Source organism: Coenobita brevimanus, chromosome 112 (assembly GCF_032717465.1).
Source record: "Coenobita brevimanus isolate Jiangsu-jjx chromosome 112, ASM3271746v2, whole genome shotgun sequence".
NCBI classification, from domain to species: domain Eukaryota; kingdom Metazoa; phylum Arthropoda; class Malacostraca; order Decapoda; family Coenobitidae; genus Coenobita; species Coenobita brevimanus.
This window is the reverse complement of record NC_137065.1, coordinates 4,085,979-4,108,451: the sequence shown is the minus strand read 5'-3', so window position 1 is coordinate 4,108,451 and position 22,473 is coordinate 4,085,979. Positions and strand designations below refer to the sequence as shown.

General features: G+C 42.5%; 1 protein-coding gene across 2 annotated transcripts in view; it reads right to left on the bottom strand.

Annotated features, from left to right (window-relative positions):
• LOC145418005 (carbonic anhydrase-related protein 10-like) overlaps window positions 1-22,473 on the bottom strand; it is a 339,202-nt gene that overhangs the window by 273,602 nt on the left and 43,127 nt on the right. Inside the window, exon 2 of one of the 2 annotated variants that reach the window (XM_080286543.1) lies at window positions 7,916-8,106. In XM_080286543.1, coding sequence (XP_080142669.1) covers window positions 7,916-8,106 — 191 coding nt within the window. The remainder of the gene's footprint in view (window positions 1-7,915; window positions 8,107-22,473) is intronic. The other variant, XM_080286544.1, reaches the window with a different exon arrangement.

Below are 22,473 nucleotides of genomic sequence, written 5' to 3'. Positions count from 1 at the left end.
GTTCACACACACACACACACACACACATACACACACACGAGAAATCAGTGACGTCCTCTAGATGAACAAATTAACCCCTTCATTTTGACGATTTTTTTCATATTTTCTTTCTTTTTCTTTTTTTTCGTCAGTTTTTTGCAGCTTAAGAGATGACTTTTGCACTTCTTCTTTACCTCCTTCTTTCTTCCCTCCCTCCATCCCTTTGTTCTCCCTTCTTTTTTCCTTCCTTCCTTCCTTTCCTTTCCTTTCCTTTCCTTTCCATTCTTTTCCTTTCCTTTCCTTTCCTCTCCTTTCCATTCCTTTCCTTTCCATTCCTTTCCTTTCCTTCCTTTCTTTTCCTTTCCATTCCTTTCCTTTCCTCTCCTTTCCATTCCTTTCCTTTCCTTTCCTTCCTTTCCTTTCCTTTCCTTTCCTTTCCATTCCTTTCCTTTCCTTTCCTTCCTTTCCTTTCCATTCCTTTCCTTTCCTTTCCTTCCTTTCCATTCCTTTCCTTTCCTTCCTTTCCATTCCTTTCCTTTCCTTCCTTTCCATTCCTTTCCTTTCCTTCCTTTCCTTTCCTTTCCTTCCCTTCCTTCTTTCCTTCCTTGTTTCTCTCTTCCCTTCATCTCGTCTTCCTTCCTCCCTCCCTCCTCTCTTCCTCCCTCTCTTCTCTCTTCCTCCCTCCCTCCTCTCTTCCTCCCTCCCTCTTCTCTTCCTTCCTCCCTCCTCTCTTCTTCCATTCACTCCTCCTTTCATTCATTCATCCTCTCTTAATTCATTCATTCATTTGTTTTCTATTCTCTCCTTCGTTCCTTCCTTCCCTCCAGCTTCCCTTCCTACCTTCTTTCCTTCCCTCCAGTTTCCCTTCCTTACATTTCTTCCTACCCTCCAGCTTCCCTTTCTTACCTTCCTTCCTTCCTTCCTTCCACTTCCCTTCCTTACCTTCCTTCCTTCCCTCCAGCTTCTCATCCATTCCTTCCTTCCCTCCAGCTTCCCATCCGTTCCTTCCTTCCCTCCCTCCAGCTTCCCATCCTTTCCTTCCTTCCCTCCCTCCAGCTTCCCTTCCTTACATTCCTTCCTTCCCTCCAGCTTCCCTTCCTTACCTTCCTTCCTTCCTTCCCTCCAGCTTCCCTTCCTTACCTTCCTTCCTTCCTTCCCTCCAGCTTCCCTTCCTTCCTACCCTCCAGCTTCCCTTTCTTACCTTCCTTCCTACCCTCCAGCTTCCCTTTCTTACCTTCCTTCCCTCCCTCCAGCACCCCTTCCCTACCTTCCTTCCTTCCCTCCAGCTTCCCTTCCTTATCTTCCTTCCTTCCCTCCAGCTTCCCTTCCTTACCTTCCTTCCTTCCCTCCAGCTTCCCTTCCGTACCTTCCTTCCTTCCCTCAGCTTCCCTTCCTTACCTTCCTTCTTTACCTCCAGCTTCCCTTCCTTTCCTTCCTTCCTTCCCTCCAGCTTCCCTTCCTACCTTCTTTCCTTCCCTCCAGTTTCCCTTCCTACCTTCTTTCCTTCCCTCCAGCTTCCCTTCCTACCTTCTTTCCTTCCCTCCAGTTTCCCTTCCGTTCCTTCCTTCCTTCCCTCCAGCTTCCCTTCCTTCTTTCCTTCCCTCCAGCTTCCCTTCCTACCTTCTTTCCTTCCCTCCAGCTTCCCTTCCTTTCTTTCCTTCCCTCCAGCTTCCCTTCCTACCTTCTTTCCTTCCCTCCAACTTCCCTTCCTTACCATCCTTCCTTCCTTCCCTACAGCTTCCCTTCCTTCCCTTCTTTCCTTCCTACCTATCTTCCCACACTCAGTCAATCATTCATTCATTCATTCATTCATTCATTCCCTTTTCTTGTCCTCGCTAAGAATCGATGAAGAATGAGGGTTTGATCGATGGGCATTCTAGGAAGGAATGTGCTTAAACCGCCTTCACTCTACTCCTTCACTCCTTCTTTCCTTCCTTCCTTCCATCCTTCCTTTCTTCCGCCACTCATTTCTACCTTCCATCCATTCCTCCTCCTATCCTTCTCTACTTCATTTCCATCCTTCTTTCTTTTATTTATTTCTGGTCTGTCTTTGTTTTTCATTCCCTCTTTCCTCTTCCTTCCTTCCTTCCTCCCTTCCTTCCTTCCTTCTTTTCGTCCCGTCTTTTTTCCTCGTCGCTTTCCTTCTGGCGTCTTTCCTTCCCTTCTCCTCTCCTGCTTTCCTTCGTTCTCCCTTCTCCTCTTTATCTTTTACTTTCCATTCTCTATAATTCTTTTCCTCCTTCTGTCTTGCTTATCCTTAATCCTCTCACCCGATTTTCTTCATCTCTTGCTTTCTTTTCGCCTTCATACTCTTCCTTCTTTCTTTCCTTCCTTCCTTCCTTCCTTCCTTCCTTCCTTCCTTCCCCCTCCCTCCCTCCCATCCTTCTTTCCTTCCTTGCTCCCACGATTTCTTCCTTCACATAATTTTATAAGCGAAATCAAATTCCTGAAGTGCATACCGGTACCTCATCAATGCTATAAAATTATTGACAGATTCCCAGTCACACACACACACACACACACACACACTCACACACACACACACACATTAGCATTGTAAACTTAAGGAAAACAGTTGCAATAAGTTACAGTGTTGAGCAAAAAGTGTCCCCATAATAATCCTTGGCCAGCCTGCCTTCCAAATTTTTTCACTCCGTCAAAAAGCATCGTTCCTTCTCACACTCTTTTTGTTGTGTTTTTTATATTATTGTTTTTTTTTTTCATATTTTAGTGTGTTTTTTTCACATTAAAGCATTTTTTGTAACACCCATCATCGTCACAGGTAACAGTGTGTCGGAAACTTTTGCTTACTCTGTCTTGCTTAGTGGTAGTAGTAGTAGTAGTGGTAGTAGTAGTAGTTAGTGTTATTATTATTATTGTTATTATTATTATTATTATTATTATTATATTATTATAATTATTATTATTATTTTATTATTCTACCACCACCACCACCACCACCACTACTACTACTACTACTACTACTACTGCCATCACCACCACCACCACCACCACTATTATTATTATTATTATTATTATTATTATTCCTACCTACCAATGCCATTCACCTAACAAGAGTCCTTCGAATTGGCCTGTTTTATCCATAGTAATTTATTTAATACAAAAAAAAGTCAACCCTGAGCTGTATTAAATCTCAAAAAAAAAAATAAAAAATATAAGATAAAAAAGTCCTCGGCCTGAAGAAGTTAAAGATCCTTGAATGAAAGGTGTGTGTGTGTGTGTGTGTGTGTGTGTGTGTGTGTGTGAGTGTGTGTGTGTGGTTGAGGAATCTCCCTAACACCATTTCCTAAGCGATTTATTTTGCTTATTACACCTAACTGTCCTCTTCTGTGTTACACAAATCCTTCCAAGATCTCCATACTCTGCACATATAACATACAAAAGAATATTAACCCCCCATATACAAAAATAAATCGCTAAGGAAGAGGTGTTAGGGAGCTTCCACAACCGACAAGAATAGGGGTCCTAAAATTAATAGACCAAATATTACTAAAAAAAAAAAAAAAATTACTCGACCATAAAATTGATGAAAGAAGCCAATTTTTTCGTAACTTTTTTTAGTTTTCAGATTTCTACACCAAAATTATTTTACTTCGAAATTATTTGACTATATAAATGCTAATAAAAAACCCATTTCTTTATTGACTCTGAAATTAATTGACTATACAAATATTAATATAAAACCTATTTCTTTATTGACTCTGAAATTAATTGACTATACAAATACTAATATAAAACCTATTTCTTTATTGACTCTGAAATTAATTGACTATACAGATACTAATATAAAACCTATTTCTTTATTGACTCTGAAATTAATTGACTATACAAATACTAATATAAAACCTATTTCTTTATTGACTCTGAAATTAATTGGCTATACAAATACTAATATAAAACCTATTACTTTATTGACTCTGAAATTACTTGACTATACAAATACTAATATAAAACCTATTTCTTTATTGACTCTGAAATTAATTGACTATACAAATACTAATATAAAACCTATTTCTTTATTGACTCTGAAATTAATTGACTATACAAATACTAATATAAAACCTATTTCTTTATTGACTCTGAAATTAATTGGCTATACAAATACTAATATAAAACCTATTACTTTATTGACTCTGAAATTACTTGACTATACAAATACTAATATAAAACCTATTTCTTTATTGACTCTGAAATTAATTGACTATACAGATACTAATATAAAACCTATTTCTTTATTGACTCTGAAATTAATTGACTATACAAATACTAATATAAAACCTATTTCTTTATTGACTCTGAAATTAATTGGCTATACAAATACTAATATAAAACCTATTTCTTTATTGACTCTGAAATTAATTGACTATACAAATACTAATATAAAACCTATTTCTTTATTGACTCTGAAATTAATTGACTATACAAATACTAATATAAAACCTATTTCTTTATTGACTCTGAAATTACTTGACTATACAAATACTAATATAAAACCTATTTCTTTATTGACTCTGAAATTAATTGACTATACAGATACTAATATAAAACCTATTTCTTTATTGACTCTGAAATTACTTGACTATACAAATACTAATATAAAACCTATTTCTTTATTGACTCTGAAATTACTTGACTATATAAAGGCTAATAAAAACCTGTTTCTCTTCGCTCCTTCAAAATTAATATTCTTAGACCTAAAATTGTTAGATCCAAAATTGCTAGGAAATATAATTGCTAGAAAAAAAGCTATTATTGTTAGACTTAAAATTGCTAAGCCTAATATTACTAGTTTTAAAAGTGATAGATATAGAGCTTCCTGACTCTAAAAATGATAGATATAGAGCTGTCTGACTCTAAAAATGATAGATATAGAGCTGCCTGACTAAAAATGATAGATATAGAGCTCCCTGACTCTAAAAATGATAGATATAGAGCTGCCTCACTCTAAAAATGGTAGATATAGAGCTGCCTGACTGTAAATGTGATAGATATAGAGCTGCCTGACTCTAAAAATGATAGATATAGAGCTGCCTGACTCTAAAAATGATAGATATAGAGCTGCCTGACTAAAAATGATAGATATAGAGCTGCCTGACTCTAAAAATGATAGATATAGAGCTGCCTGACTCTAAAAATGATAGATATTGAGCTGCCTGACTCTAAAAATGATAGATATAGAGCTGCTTGACTCTTAAAATGATAGATATAGAGCTGCTTGACTCTTCGAATGATATAGAGCTCCCTGACTCTAAAAATGATAGATATAGAGCTACTTGACTCTTCGAATGATATAGAGCTGCCTGACTCTAAAAATGATAGATACATAATATACTTAGTAAATTATAAGGACGCCTTCTTGTTTCCTTAAAGACATGACTTACTTCCGCCACGCACCTCTTCACATCCTTCTAAGTACTTCCTCCTCTAACTCTCTTTTCTCCCCTTAGATCACGGAAGAGGCAGCCCCACACGCCACACCGTGAGTACTAACATCTCTTTGTACCCCATATCCGTAGAGGTAACAGTATTAGTATCTATATTTCTGTCTGTGTATCTGTATTTTAATCTGCATCCGTATTTGTATCTGTATGTACACCGCATATGTATCTTTACCTGTCATTATCTATGTATCTGAATCACTCTATGTTAGGATTCCCAGCCTCCTCCCCCCAGGAAGAGTGATGGCCTGAAGCAACCCCTGCCGACGTTGGCGATGTACGAAGGGAGAGTGTGTGTGTGTGTGTGTGTGTGTGTGTGTGTGTGTGTGTGTGTAGGAAAAGAGATACATGTGAAAATTAAGGTGTTTTGATGCCTATATTTTTACATGCTAGATTTTGTTATAGGTAATTCAGATAGGAAATAAAATACTGTAGGCTAATCGATATTTTTCCCTTTACAAAAATCGCTAACCTCTTTCAGTTCAGCTGATGGCCAAGTGTAGTCAGATTAGAGAGTAAGTTTGAATAGTAACCAAGGAGACTCATTCCTTCGTTAGCCTTGTACAGATCAACTGATGGCCAAATGGAGTAAGATTGGAGGATGTCTGAATGGTAACCAAGGAGATTCATCCCAGACCCGCTAAATCACATCCATTTTTAAATGTCCACCAGATATGAGGTTTGAACCCTTCCCTCGGGGTTTAAAAATGGCGAGACTAATACACTAACCTTAAAGCAGATTATGTTTTTCACTTACTCTCAAATGCATAATGTTGTTGATAACGTTAATGTTTGTAATGTGGTCTTTCTTTCATTTTCCTGCCGGCATACGTATGGGTGAATTGATGGGTGGAAGTGGGGAAGTATTCTTGTGTCTCTCCTTCCCTCCCACTGTATCCCTCCCTCCTTCCCTCCCTCCAGCTATATTCGTCCTTCCCTCCCTCTTTCCGTAACCTCCTTCCTTCTTTCACTCCCTTACATTGATAGAAATAATATCATAGTCATAACCATAACAGGCTCAGTAGGGGCTCAATAGGACCAGTGAGATCTGCCGCTATTTTCCTTCCTTCCTTCAGTTCTTCCTTCCTTCCTTCCTTCCTTCCTTCATTCATTCCTTCCTTCCTCCTCTCAGTCCTTTTTATCCACCCCTCCTTTCATCCTCTGCTCTTTCCTCCCTTCATTTTCATTTTTCCGCCTCCTTTCTTCCTTCCTTCCCTCCCTCCCTCTTGTGTGTGGTGGGAATGAGATAGCAAAGATGGCAAGATCAACTGCGCTGTTCCAATACTTTCTCCCTCCCTTCTCTCCATTCCTTCCTCTCTCCCTCTTTCTGTCCCTCCCACCCTCCCTCCCTCCCTCCCTCTTCTCTATCTCTTTTCTTCTCTCTCTTTCCCTCCGTTCTCCCTACGCTCCTTCTCCTTCGCTTAGTGTCCCACTCTACTTCACTTTCCGCCTCTGTTACTCACATACTTCCTTCCTTCCCTCCCTTAATGTCTCCCTTCCTCCATTTTCCTCCATCCCTTCCCTCCCTCCTTCCTTCCTTCCTTCCATCCTTCCTTCCTTCTTCCTTCCGTCCTTGCTTCTGTCCTTCCTTCCATCCTTCCTTAGTTCCTTCCTTCCTTCCGTTCTTGCTTCTGTCCTTCCTTCCTTCCTTCTTTCCTTCCTTCCTTCCTCCCTTCCTTCCTTCCTTCCTTCCTTCCTTCCTTCCTTCCTTCCCTTTTGTGTGGTGATAGATTGTGGATATGGCCAGATCAGCCTAGCTCTTCCAGTGCACTACATTCTCCCTTTCTCTGCCTGCCTCCCTCTCTCTCTCTCTCTCTCTCTCTCCCTTCTTCCCTCCCTCCCTCCCTCCCTTTTTCTCCCTCCCTCTCGAGTGGTGATAGATATCCTCATTTCCTCCCTCTCTTTATCTTCTCTCCCTCCTTCATTCCTTCGCTTCTTTTTCTTCCCTCTCTCTCTCTCTCTCTCTCTCTCTCTCTCTCTCTTTCTAAGACGACACTAGCAAAATCAGCCAATACTTTCACTAAACATCTTCCCTTCATCTTTCCCATTTCCTCTTCTTTACTCTTTCCCTCATTTCATCTTACTATACCTTTTCCCTCCTTCCTTCCCTATTCTCCTTAATTTATTCTCCTTCCTTCCTTCATCCTCCTTCCTTCCTTACCTTATGCGAGGCCAGTGAGAGGTAGGGCAGCGTGTGATAGAAAAAAAAAGAGAAAGTAGGAATATTATGGAGTGACTGTCTCCTACCATCACTTATACTTTCTCCTTCCTTCATTCCCTCCCTCCCTTCCTCCCTCCCTCCCTCCTTCCCTACCTTCCTTCCTTACCGTATGCGAGGCCAGCGAGAGGTAGGAGAGGGTGTGATAAAAAATAATAACCGAAGTAGTGAGATTACTGAACGATTTTCTAATACAATCACTTCACATCCTTTCTCTCCTTCCATCCCTCCCTCTCTCCTTCCCTCCTTCCTTCCTTACCTTATGCGAGGCCAGTGAGAGGTAGGGCAGCGTGTGGTCAAAAACGATAGCCGAGGTAGCGAGGTCGACTGGGGATTGTCTCCTGCCGTCACTGCACAGCCTCCACCTCCTGTTGATGATTCCCCAAAACCCGGGTCCGGAAATTCCATCATAGCTCCACCAGGATGACCAGTCGAACTCTGGGGTGTCTGCTGAGGGAAAAGAGAGAGAATTAGAGAGAGAGAGAGAGAGAGAGAGAGAGGGAGGGAGTGAGGGGGAGCTATTAATCTTGCTGTGTTGACTAGGTGGTACAGAGACAGGGTGTGGGGAAGATTAGTCGTCAGAGTCGGGGAGTTGTTGGAGAGAGAGAGAGAGAGAGAGAGAGAGAGAGAGAGAAATGTCGACAGATTGATACAAATGATACGTCAAGTATTGATGTCTTTCACGTGGCAAAATACACTGAGTTAGAGATTATACCCAGTGGTGTGTGTGTGTGTGTGTGTGTGTGTGTGTGTGTGTGTGTGTGTGAAGATATTAGTATGAAGTGAGGCAGTGAAAGGTATATGTAAAGCTGAAAGTATGAAGTATGTGAGAGATAATGGTAGTATGAGATGTGGCAGTGTTAAGGGTGATGATAAATATGCTAACATCATGTATTATTGCAAACGTTTTTTATTTTTAGCAATTCCTTCCTCTCGAGAGCATGTTGATGTTTTCCTGGTGTTTCTTCGACTTCAGGAGTAAAAACAAAAAACAAAACAAAAAGAAACCGCTGGCTGTAGTGGTTAAAAAAAAAAAAAAAAAAACGCTTGCCTCGGGTTAAAAAAAAAAAAAAAAAAAAAAAGAAAGAAAGAAACCGCTTGCTTCAGGGGAAAAAAAAACAAGTTCCTGTGTTACGTATTTTTTTACCCCTTATTTTTTCTTCTTCATTTCTACCCCTTTTTTTTTACTCCTTATTTTCACATTTTTTCCTCATTTTAACCCCTTATTTTTTACCCCCTTTTCTTTTTACCCCTTATTTTATACCCTTATTTTTTACCCCTTATTTTTACCCTTATTTTTTACCCCCTTTTCGTTTTACCCCTTATTTTATACCCTTATTTTTTACCCCTTATTTTTACCCTTCTTTTTTACCCCTTATTTTTACCCCTTATTTTTACCCTTATTTTTACCCTTATTTTTTTACCCCTTATTTTTACCCTTATTTTTTACCCCTTATTTTTACTCATTTTTTACCCATTTTTTACCCCTTATTATTGCTCCTTATTTTTATCACCTGTTTACTCCTTTACGTTTACCCTTTATTTTTTAGTTATTTTTTACCCCTTGAAAAAGTGGAGGGAATTTACATATCTGTTGGGTTGATGAATATTTTTTTTTTTTTTATGTTGATTGTTTGCTTCCAGTCGTGTCTTAAAGTTACCAAGGATTTCTAAATTTAATAATCTATCTCTGTTTATAGCCAAACGTCATAATCCCGTAAGGGGTGGCCGTTTGTCTTTGCGTTAGTTGCTTTACGGGGAGGGGCACTAACCCTCCGCCAACCCACTTGCTGACACGTAGGAATCACATATGGGTTGGTTATATGATTACCACCCAGCCTTGTAAATGGTTTCCTGACTTACACGAAACCATTAGGCTTGTCATTCAGTGTATAGCCGCCTGAAATGGAAAGAAGAGTAATAAAAAGTGACAGGAAAGATGAGAGAAATAGGAAGAGAGGAGGACAGACACAGAACAAGAATGATATAGGCGAAGGAAGAAGTACCGTAGGCAGCACTACATCAAGTGAGTGGATGATGGTCCCACCATCTACCGCCTATAAAGTATACTGAGGGGATTAAATAACTAGGATTTAATTAAGTAGAATTAGCATAAAGTTGAGGTATCTCTTGAAGACTTTAAGGTGTGTGTGATCTTTGTATATGGGTAAGTATAGAGTATACTACATGCATCCTCTCTCTCTCTCTCTCTCTCTCTTCCTTGTTTCTCTTCATAACTTCTTTCCTTCCTATCGTCCTTCTCTCTGTATCTCTTCTTCTCCTTCCTTGCTTCTCCTTCACCCTGTTTCCCATTCTCATTCTGTCCTTTCCTCCCTCCCTTTTCCTTCGTTTTCTCTCCCTCTTTCGCTCTTTCCTTCCTTCGTTCTCAGTTTTCTTCTTTTTCTCTCCATCTTTCTCTCCTTCCCTCCTTGATTCTCTGTTTCTTTCCCTCTGTAACCAACTTTCCTTTCCTCCTTCATTCGTCCTCTTCATTTTCTGTTCATCATTCCCTTCCTCCCTTCTTCCTTCCTTCCTTCCTTCATTCATTCATTCTTTCCTTCATTCTTCCTTCCTTCCTCTCTCTCCTTATAATTTTCCTCTTTCCCTTCCTTCCTTCTTTCTTTCTTTCCGTCCTTCCTTCCTTCCTTCTTTCCGTCCTTCCTTCCTTCCTTACTTTCTTTCTTTCTTTCTTTCTTTCTTTCCTTCCTTCCTTCCTTCCTTCCATCCATCCATCCATCCATCCTTCCTTCCTTCCTTCCTCCCTCCTCATTCCCTTCCTTCTTCCATCCTTCCTTCCTTCCCTCCCTTCTTCCTTCCATCCATCCTTCCTTCCATCCTTGCTTTCTTCCTTCCTTCTTCACTCTCCTTATAATTTTCCTCATTCCCTTCCTCCTTCCCTCCTTCCTCCCTTCCCTCCTTCCTTCCTCCCTTCCTTCCTTCTCTCCTTCCTTCCACCTCATTCCCTTAGTTCTTCCCTCCTTCCATCCTTGCTTTCTTCCTTCCTTCTTTCTTCACTCTCCTTATAATTTTCCTCATTCCCTTCCTTCCTTCCTTCCTTTCCTCCCTCCTTCCGTCCTTCCTTCTTCACTCCATATAATTTTCCTCATTCTCTTCCTTCCTTTCTTCCCTCCTTCCTTCCTTCCTTTCCTCCATTCCTTCCTTTCCTCCTTCCTCTCTTCCTTCTTCACTCTCCTTATAATTTTCCTCATTCCCTTCCTTCCTTCCTTCCGTCCCTCCTTCCTTCCTTCCTTCCGTCTCTCCTTCCTTCCTTCCGTCCCTCCTTCCTTCCTTCCTTCCATCCTTCTTCACCCTATCTGGCTGCACTTGGTCTTCCAAGCGTGGTCTCTTGGGTAAACAGTGAAGGTTGGTGGGGTGGGAAGGAGGGAGAGAGAGAGAGAGAGAGAGAGAGAGAAAGAGAGAGAGAGAGAAAGGAAGGAAGGAAGGAAGGGAAGGAGAATGGAAGAAAAGAGGAAGTAAGGTATAAAGGAGGGAAGGAAGGTAGGGAGTGAGTGAGGTATGGAGTAAAGGAAGGAAGGAAAGGAAGGAGGATGGAAGAAAAGAGGAAGTAAGGTATAAGGAAGGAAGGGAGGGAGGGAGGGAGAGCAGGAAAGAGGGAGGGATGGAAGGAGGGAGCAAGGAAGGAAGAGATGGAAGAAAAGAGGAAGTAGGATATAAAGGAAGCCTGATAAGAAGGTAGGAAGGAAGATGAATGAAGGCGACAGAAAAGAAGGAACGTGGATGGAGGAAAATGAAAATGTCAAGAAGGAAAGATCGAAGGAAGAGAAGGAGGAAGGAGGGATGAAAGTAAGGAAGAGCAGACAGAAGAAAGATCAAATGAGAGAGAAAGGAAAATTTGAGAAACTATATATATATTGATCAGTCTGCGGACATAAACAATAATCCACTCTATAACGATAAGTAACGAGGCAGTGAGCGATAAGTTTTGAATCGTAGTGAGGTGATCTTCAGAGTGACGACCAGCTTTCCAAAATATCATGTAAGTGTTTCATAATTATTAGATTAAAAAGGGAGACTATTTTTATTACCGTATTTGTTCTCCTAACGGAAATGTTTGAAGTATGACAGAGTATTTGTCGGAGAGCCTCTGTCCGTCTGTCTCTCACCAACAATTTACGGACGCATGAGGTGATTCACTCGTACAATCTAGCCAGTTTTACGAATGCACACCACACCACACCACACCCTACTACACCCCACCCCACCCCACTACTCCACACCACGCCACACAACTCCACACCACACCCTACAATACCCCACTCCACTCCATTCCACTCCACACCAAATTAAATAACACCACATCACATCACAGTCGCATGACATCACACTGACACCACCCCACACCACACAAAATCACCCTTCCACCCCACACCACACCAAGGGCAATAACAAAGTACCCTGAAGTTCCCGCGTCTATTACTTACACTGGTGGAATGGCTAGTGTATTTTGTGTAGTATATAAAGCAATTCTTCATGGTGTATGGATAAAACAATAATTATTCTGTATATATGTGTGAAAAATTAGTGAATAATATTTTAAATCGCATCATTCACGATCTCAGAAGACGGATATTTGTTGATGCATTTCTCTCTCTCTCTCTCTCTCTCTCTCTCTGTCTCTCTCTCTCTCTCTGTCGTAACTCAGCTTTTGATTCGCAAGAAAGACAACGAGGCTCCCAAATCTTCCTCTCTCCTAGCTTCATAAATCAGTCTTAGTGGAGAGTCTTATATTACTGCAGGTTATAATTATTTTCTGCAGGATGATTAGGGAAAGGAGTAAAAAAAAAATCTGCCTTTGTATAGTTCATCCTGTAAAATATATCTTAAGTTACGATAGGGAATTTATCGTAAGTATGCATCTGAATACCAGCTCTGTCTTCCATATTTCCCAATCCTTCCCCAAAGAAGAGAGATTATCTTTCCTTCTGATATTTATTTCCTTTGTATTTCTTATTGTCATTACATAGAAATAGTACAAAAAAACAGTACATGTAATTCCCTCTATCTCCACAGTCGGTAGTGAAATTTTAACTAACTTTTGCTACTGGCTGTTAAATACAAAATATTCGCTCGCCTCTTGTACACTATCCAAAATATTAAATCAGTGAAGTTGAAATTAGACGTAGTGGACAAAAGGCATCTTATCTCCCACAGATGGATGATAATATGCACCTCATTCCACTGGCCTTTGGTTCCTTCTTTCTTGCTAAAAAAAATACACACACACACACACATAAAGACTTCTATGAAAACTGTGAAATTGAGGCAGACGAGGCAAATGGATTTTTAATATTTCACTGTAACTAAAACCGTGAGCATTGGTAAGCGAAATCTGATCCTCATTATTCATTAAGTCACCGTCCCATCACGTCACCGTCCCATCACGTCACCGTCCCATCACGTCAAGTAACCATTCCGTCAGCCGTGCCGTGTATTCGAACCATCTTTTACGGTTTCGACCAATTCGCATATTATCTTCGAGCAGGCGTGGCACACCAAAATTTAGAATTCTAGAAACTACCATTATTTGCACTTCTGTTAGACGAAGAGGAGGAGCTGAACACTAAGAAGTGGTTATGAATACACAAAGCCTTAAGGAAAAAACAAGATGAAGTTGAATCCTGGACACTTTACAAGGAATTGGAAGATGATATTAAAAAAAAATCATATTCAGTAGTCCTGGTTCTGTATAGCCTATAGGCAGTAATTTAGCCCTGATTTCCGAGACACATTTTTCCCGTAAGTGCTTTAGTACATGGGAAAGGGACAAAAATGCCATAACACTAAAACTAATGAAGGTTGAGCTTTTTGCCTGGTTTGTTTAGCTTTTGTTCGATTCTGTAATTTTTCCTTAAACTCACTGTCACTGTACTTCCTGTTTGACATACAGAGTTTGTGTAAATGCAACTTTGTTCACAGTATCATTAACTTCTTTCTTGGCATTGGTTAGACTCGGCACCGTACACCGTCTCGTCACTCCAAAAACCGTGTCGGGACGGAACCGATACATACCGGATACGTGACGGTGATGTGACGCGATGAGACGGTGATGTGACGTGATGAGACGGTGATGTGACGCGATGAGACGGTGATGTGATGAATAATGTGACTCAGCCTGTAAGTGTCCCTGATATCCGTCCACGCCACGGCAGTCAGTGGTGTCCCTAATTGGCCAAACTGCTGCCAATACCACCATCGATAACCAATGGCCTGTCAGGGATGGTAATAGGTCAGCTCGAGACGCGATTACAATGCTGACCCACAGATTTAGCGCGGTTTGCCGAGTTTGGGGGAATAGAGATAGATCGACCGGATAGACAGGTAGACAGATAGCCAGTAGTTTGAAAGATAGTTTTCTCTTTATCCCCAGGTAATAGATTATAGATGTGTAGAAGAGATATTGATTATTAGTCATCTCAGCCCAGACTTTCTATATCTGTAGTTGAGTGTTGTGGAATGTCAATCATCAGTTACCAGGGATTATCTATATATTATCTATTTACTAAACACCCCCTGAGACCGGCCTAGGAACGGCATTGTCTCCGAGTCACTTATCTTAATCGTACGTCAGCCAGCCCGTTGCCATCAGCCGGGCGCCGTGCAGCTTATAATATCGTACTATAAGGCTAGAGCTCTCATATGAACCGAATCCATAGAGCCTCCAGATAAAATTAAAAGTATATGTAATATTTATTGTAGACATGGCAGTAAAGATATGGTTTAATAAGACAGTAATAAATATAAACAAAAGTGACTAATTTTTCAGCATGGCGACCTCTGGGATCCGAAACAGACCGCCCGCGTCCGAACCTGTTACTTTGACTCTGAGACGATGGAAGGGTGTTGTTTATATGACTGCGATAATACTGGATGGGGAGAAATGAACATACGATTTATGTATTTGTATGAAGTACCGAGGATTGTACCATATAAAGAAAGTTTAAACAGGGACAGTTTATGGTAATGGTGAACGAGTATGCGGATGCAGTTTAAGATTATGGGATGTGTGTATGTGAATGAATATATGTTCTGTATGTATAATAAACACCTACGGTATATATAATGGAGTTCATCTGTATTTACTGGATAGGACGACATCTGTAAACAGAATGTATGCATCAGGTTATGTATACCAGTGAGGTTATTTATGCAAGATTGTGTATACCTCTTTGGACTTATAACAAACCTTTTTATATACATGGGAAAAGGGAGTCTGCATACACCATCCCCCCTCCTTCACACCCCCACCCCATCCCTCCACTCTCTCTCTCTCTCTCTCTCTCTCTCTCTCTCTCTCTCTCATCATCATCATCATCATCATCATCATCATCATCATCATCATCATCATCATCATCATCACACCACACACTGTCAATTCTGGTGAAAGGCACACACACACACACACACACACACACACACACACACACACACACACACACACACACACACACACACACACACACACACACGGCAACGCTCGTGGTGTCAGCATCAATATCACAACAAAGCTACAAACTTTTTTAATCACAACACTGCCATACTAGGGAAAAATGTCACTATTTATCCATCTGTTTGTCTGACGATGCTTCCTGTGAGGGGTGACTTCCAAACACCCCCCCCCACACCCTCCTACCACACCTCACACCCTCCTACCACACCCCCACACCCTCCTAGCTCACCTACCATCACATCCCAAAATTACCACCACCACGAGCACTCCATTCTGTAATCACAGCTACCGCCCTACCACACATTCCACTTCATTGTTACCACACCCACCACCACACATTCCTACCACACTTATACACCCACCCACCACATCCTCTACACCCACAACACTGACCTACCACCTCACCACACTAATGTACACCCTTGCAACTTATCAAAACACCCTCCCACCCTGCTGCCTATCATCACATCCCACCACACCCCACCCACCACACCCTCCTACCACACCCCGCACATCCTGGGAGACGCTGTTAAAAAGTCCTAGCCCACCACATCACCTTGAGAAGAGTGCATAAGAGAGGCATGATTAAATAAGCATTCCTCTCCCCCACGGCACTGTTTACCAAGAGAATCACAGCCCTCCTTCCCTCTCCTGTCCCACGGCATCTTCTCTTTCTCTCTCCTCCTCTCCCCTCGTGCATTTCTTCCCTTCTCCCCTCTCCCCCACCTCCCTTCTCTTCTTCCCTCTCCCCCTCCCTCTCCTCCCGTCTCCCTCCCCTTTCTCTCCTGTTCCCCTCCCTACTTTCCTCCTCTTCTCCCTCTTCCTTCTCTTCTCCTTCACCCCTCCCCCTCCTAATCTCCCCTCCTTCCCCTCACCCGGTACCATTTATTTCCCAGCCCTTCCCGTACCTCCTCTTCCACCCCCCTCCCGTTCCTTCTCCCCTCCCCCCACATCTGTTTCCCCTCCCTCACTAACTTTTCTTATTTCTCCCACTCCTCTTCTTTCTCTTTTCCTTCCCTCTTAGCTCCTTCTTACCTTTCTCTTTCCTACCCTCATCTCCCCTTTTTCCCCACTCTCCAGCCCCCTCACCTTTCCCCCTCTTACCTATTTCCCCCACTGTCCCCTCTTTTCCATATTCCTCTGCATCTCTCCTTATAATATCATTCTTTTCCTCCTCCTCTTGTTTTTTCCCTAACCCCCCTTTTTACCTCTCCCCTCTCTCCTCCCCCCATTTAAAACTTCCCCTCTCTCTTCCCCTCGCCAGACCATCATTACCCCTCATCCTCTTCGCTTCTTGCCTCTCCCCTTACCTTATTCCCCACCCTATCATTACCTCTCACCCCTTTCTTCCCTCCCCATCCCTTCTCCCCTCACCCCATTCTCCCCTCCCCGTCCCTTCTCCTCTCACCTCATTCTCTCCCCGTCCCTTCTCCCCTCACCCCATTCTCCCCTCCCCATCACCCCATCCCTCGTCCCATTCCCTCATCATCTCTCCCCTCACACGATTTCCGCCTCCCCCTCTCTTTCCCCTCATCCCCATTCCCTCTCCTCTACCCTTCTTTCCTACCTCAGTTCCTCTCGCCCTCCACCCTAACCCTTACCCTGTTCCACTCTCTCCATCCCCTCCACCCTTTCCCTCCACCTTTTCTTCTTCTCTATCCTCCTCCTCCACCCCGCCCTCCTCCCCCTCCCCTCACACCGCCCCAGGCTGTCGTGGTGAAATACTGAGTAAGGGGAAAATGAGAGACTTAAACACACACACACTCACACACACACACACACACACACACACACACACACTTGAAGACGTATCCATTCATTAGTATTCACAGTGCACAACCACTCACACGCTCACCCTTTATTTTCCTTGTCTGTCTGGCTGTTGGTCACATTGTATCTATTTATCTGTCTATCTATCTGTCTGTCTGTCTGTCTACCTGTGTCTTTGTCTATCTTTCTCTCTTTCTGTCTATGTCTACCTACCATTCTATCTTCTATTTTCTATGTACAGTATCTCTATGTCTCTTTCATACACACAAATATACACAGATAATTGATAATGTGTTTCTCTCTCTCTCTCTCTCTCTCTCTCTCTCTCTCTCTCTCTCTCTCTCTCTCACCGTGTTTACCCTTCATTAACTGGGTTCTCTGCTACCTCAAGGCAACAGACGAAGGACGAAAAGACGACTAGTGGAGGGGCTTGAGAGAGAGAGAGAGAGAGAGAGAGAGATTGGAAGAAAAGACAAATGTACTGTAGAGGCTTGGGAGATGAAAGAAAGTGAGAAGTAACTGGAGAGAGAGAGAGAGAGAGAGAGAGAGAGAGAGAGAGAGAGAGAGAAACACTCCCCCGTCTCGTGTTTTGCGGGGACGGCTTATCGTATCAGTAACTATGCCTCTTTATTCCTCCCCTACTCCCACTACCACACCCACGCCCACACCAGCAGAATGAGCCGCTCCCACAACCCACACAATACCCTCAGGTGAATTTTTCGAGCGCTATTTTTAGACCATCCTGTATATAAGTAAAAAAAAAAAAAATGAAAAAGAAAAAATAAAGAGAGACAAATGGGCGAAAATAAAACCCAAGGCGTAAGCTGAGGACGAAAAAATAAGAGAAAATCCATTGAACGAAAACATTTGGGAAGAGACCTATGGACAAAAAGAGGGATGATCGGACGAAAGACGAGAGAAAGGAGGAGAAAATAAGACTGAGCGAAAAGATACGAGAATGAGGTTAAAAATTACCGGACGAAAAGACGCAAAAAAAAAAAGTATATGGGTTCAATCTAGGAAACTGGACGAAAAGATGAGAAAAAAGACGAAAACGTGACTAGAAAATGGAAAAAAGGTGACGAATTAATAGAAGCGAGGGCGTGGACGAACGATTGAGAGAATGGACGAAAAGATATGAGAGGCGAGAGAACAATATATGAGGAAGGAATGGACGAAAAGATGAAAAAATGAGAGAAAGATAAGGAGAGAGCGACGAAAGAGTTGAGGATGGTTGAAGAGACTGAGACAGACAGACAGAAAGACAGACAGGGAGAGAGGGAGTAAAAATGAAGTGACGAGAGAGAGAGAGAGAGAGAGAGAGAGAGAGGTATAAGGAAAGCCAAAATGAAGAAAAAAAGGAGGAAAAGACGAGGGACAGAGAAATCAGGAAATGAAAAACCAAGACAAACAGCGAAAGGAAGAAAATTATATCGATTGGCGTGAGAGAGAGAGAGAGAGAGAGAGAGAGAGAGAGAGAGAGAGAGAGAGAAAAGAAATAGGTAAACATGAGAGAGAGAGACATGGGGGAAGGAAGAGAAAATAGAAAAAGGTGAACGAGAGAGAGAGAGAGAGAGAGAGAGAGAGAGAGAGAGAGAGAGAGAGAGAGAGAGATCTTCCTCACTTGTTTACCATTGAGAATTTTGGAGGTGGAGGGGGCAACAGGAGGCCAGCACACACACACACACACACACACACACACACACACACACACACACACACACACACACACACACACACACACACACACACACACACTGATTTCCCACTAACCACACACTCCACTCTCCCATTTACTCTCTCCAATCCAGACTGCAAACTTACCCTATTTTTTTCCATTCCCTAAAGACTTCATCAAATTGCTCATAATCTCATAATGATTAGTCCTGTCTTGTTTTCATGTCTGTTTATTACACCCGCGCGTGAAAGGGGGCTAGTGTAGTGTGCTTAGTATGGTGTTTCTGTCTGTCTGTCTGTCTCTGTGTCTGTCTGTTAGCAGGATTATGGGAATACTATTGGATGTAATTAAACCTAATTTGACATAATGACAGAGGACCATCAGAGGAACAAGTGATTAATTTTGGGGTGAGAAAGGTTATAGGTCAAAGCAAGGTCAATCCAGTTTTTATTCGATTTTGACCAAACTTGGTGGAAGGGTTTAAAGTTAGACGAGGATGATTTTTTTTTTTTTTTTAATAAGTCAAAGATGAAGCTCATAGGATAAAATAATTTTAAACACTTTTGATTCAGTTCGGCCAAACTTGATGGTAGGGTTAAGGATCAGGCCTGGATGATGTAATTTGATTGAGAATAATGAGTCAGAGGTCATGGAACACAGATCACGGTCAAAGTTTAAGCTTCAGACTCACCTACAAGACCAGTGTGCACCTGTCATATCCGAACACGTTTCTCATCAGTTTCGAAGCATAGTGACGAATGATGCTTTAAACAGTAGATCAGAAGCGACGAATAGGCTTCCTTTCATCACGTTTACACGATTATTTTCCAATATTCTTTACCGTACTACAAAACAAGTACCAACTGATCGCGTAGACGGGCATTTAGAACGATCGTACAGCGCTGTTATTGTATTGTTGGTGCTTCTTGTTTCGTTATTTTTTCTCCCGTGATAAGTCCTTGCTTCGGCCAAGTGACGCTCGCAGACAAGGTAAGTTCAGTGTTGTTTAGATGATGAAGCCTATAATCAGCATCGTAACACTGCGTCTCATGTGTATAGTATGTCTGGTAGGAAGATGTAGAAGAAAGCTGTATTTTCCTATTTCTTTGGGGAATTAGTTACGAGATTGCACGAAAACCATGGAACTATAATCGTCCCAACCCGAGTACGCCAGAACAAATAGCGAGTGTTTACAATATTCAGATAATCCAGGGAAAGAACTTGTAAGTAATAGAGAACCCATCCATTTCACTCAGTATATTACCATCTAGTTTTCTCAGTGTTTGATTTATTTATTTATTTATTCATATATTCCCAGAACTTGTTACACTTTTCTGCCACAAAGAGTAAGAGTGGAGGTCATTCATTGTGGTGTCCTGGGGTGGTGACCTGGTGTGGTGTCCTGGTGTGGTGTCCTGGTGTGGTGTCCTGGGGTGTGGTGTCCTGGTGTGGTGTCCTGGGATGTGGTGTCCTGGTGTGGTGCCCTGGTGTGGTGTCCTGGTGTGGTGTCCTGGTGTGGTGTCCTGGGATGTGGTGTCCTGGTGTGGTGCCCTGGTGTGGTGTCCTGGGGTGGTGTCCTGGTGTGGTGTCCTGGGGTGGTGTCCTGGGGTGTGGTGTCCTGGTGTGGTGTCCTGGTGTGGTGTCCTGGGATGTGGTGTCCTGGGATGTGGTGTCCTGGGATGGTGTCCTGGTGTGGGGTCCTAGTGTGGTGTCCTGGTGTGGTGTCCTGGTGTGGGGTCCTAGTGTGGTGTCCTAGTGTGGTGTCCTGGTGTGGGATCCTAGTGTGGTGTCCTGGTGTGGTGTCCTGGTGTGGTGTCCTGGGGTGGTGTCCTGGTGTGGTGTCCTGGTGTGGTGTCCTGGTGTGGTGTCCTGGTGTGGGGTCCTAGTGTGGTGTCCTGGTGTGGTGTCCTGGTGTGGTGTCCTGGTGTGGTGTCCTGGGGTGGTGTCCTGGTGTGGTGTCCTGGGGAGGTGTATCCGGAGTTCATTTCCTGGACTGTGTTAAGCCTGGACGAGGCCAGGCGTGAAGGGGAGTCAACAGAGGGAGTCAACACACCCATGCAGCACTTCACTGTCCTTGCAACACTTCACCACTACCCTTGCAACACTTCACCACTACCCTTGCAACACATCACCACTACCTTTGCAGCACTTCACCACTACCTTTGCAACACTTCACCACTGCCCTTGCAGCACTTCACCACTGCCCTTGCAACACTTCACTGTCCTTGCAACGTTTCACCACTGCCCTTGCAACATTTCACCACTGCCCTTGCAACATTTCACCACTGCCCTTGCAACATTTCACCACTGCCCTTGCAACATTTCACCACTGCCCTTGCAACACATCACCACTGCCCTTGCAGCACTTCACCACTGCCCTTGCAGCACTTCACCACTGCCCTTGCAACACTTCACCACTACTCTTGCAATACTTCACCACTACCCTTGCAACACTTCACCACTGCCTTTCCTCATTTTGCAACACTGGTCTGGCATATCATCATAAGGGGAATGGGGAGTCAACATAGTTTGCAACACTATTGCCACCCTGCCTCACTCTGCAACACTACCCGTCCGTGGCATTACACTCCCTTGCCTCACTCTGCAACACTACACAAACCATGGCAACACACACCCTTGTCTTACCTTGCGACACTACACTACCATGGCAACACACACCCTTGTCTTACTCTGCAGCACAACACTACCATGGCAACACAAAGAGAGAGGGAGTCAGCACACTCTGCAACACTTCACTGTCACACTACCTCACTCTGCAACACTACACTAACCTGACAACACAGAGGTAGACTATACTTAGAAACATGACAAGTACAATCATCATTTCCTCGTTTAATAATACCCATTACAAGATTTCATTTATATATTCAGTGCCTGAGTCGGATGCTGAAAAGAAAATCGCACTTTAATATTCATACGGTAAATTTAGTTCAGTAGAAAAAAAAAAAAGTAAAAATCCACGACATTTCTCTCCACCCTTCATTCTCACAACAGTTTCCTATCACCATAAACACACAACCTTCTCATGGTGAAAGCACTATAGCCACACGATTTTATTTCGCACCATTAATACTGTTATAGTTGAAGGGGCTCTAATATTCTTTTTCTTCTAGCTAGGGGATTTTACTGAACTGTGAATGACTAGAAATCTGAGAGTATTTACCAGTCAAGTATCAGAAATTTCAAGCAGCCATTCAGCTACCCAGCCTGGTGTTGGATACCAAGAATGAATAAATAAGTAAATAAATACTAAAGAAGGTTGTTATCCATGGCATTCAACCCTCCATGGTTTTATGCCTTGTTTTTAGGCTAGCGTGTGTGTGTGTGTGTGTGTGTGTGTGTGTGTGTGTGTGTGTGTGTGTGAGTGTGTGTGTGTGTGTGTGTGTAACAAGGAGAGGACAAAGAACTGTAATGGAGTTTTTCGATCGTCAAGCAGGAGGAAGGACTCAAGGAAGGAAGGAAGGAAAGGAAGGAGGGGGGAAGAGGAAGAAGTAGGTGATGAGGAAGTGAATTTCAGGGGAAGGGGGAAGTGGTAGGTCTTAAAATAAAACATGCAAAGTTTGGGAATATTTAAGTATAAAATCAAAATTCAAGATAGACATACGGAAATTGTGTCTTTGAAGTGGATGGTAAAGTGGGTGAAGAGACACACACACACACACACACACACACACACACACACACACACACACACACACACACACACACAGGTGGGGGGGAGGAAGAAAGAAAAACACCGTGAAAAAAAAATTATAAAAAAGAAAGGAAATAAATCAATAACCTGAGAAATGAAATAAGAGAGAAAAAAAATAAAGAAGAATAAAACTCCTTAATATATTCAGCAAAATCTTATTAATGAGTTTCTGTGTATAATTTTTGC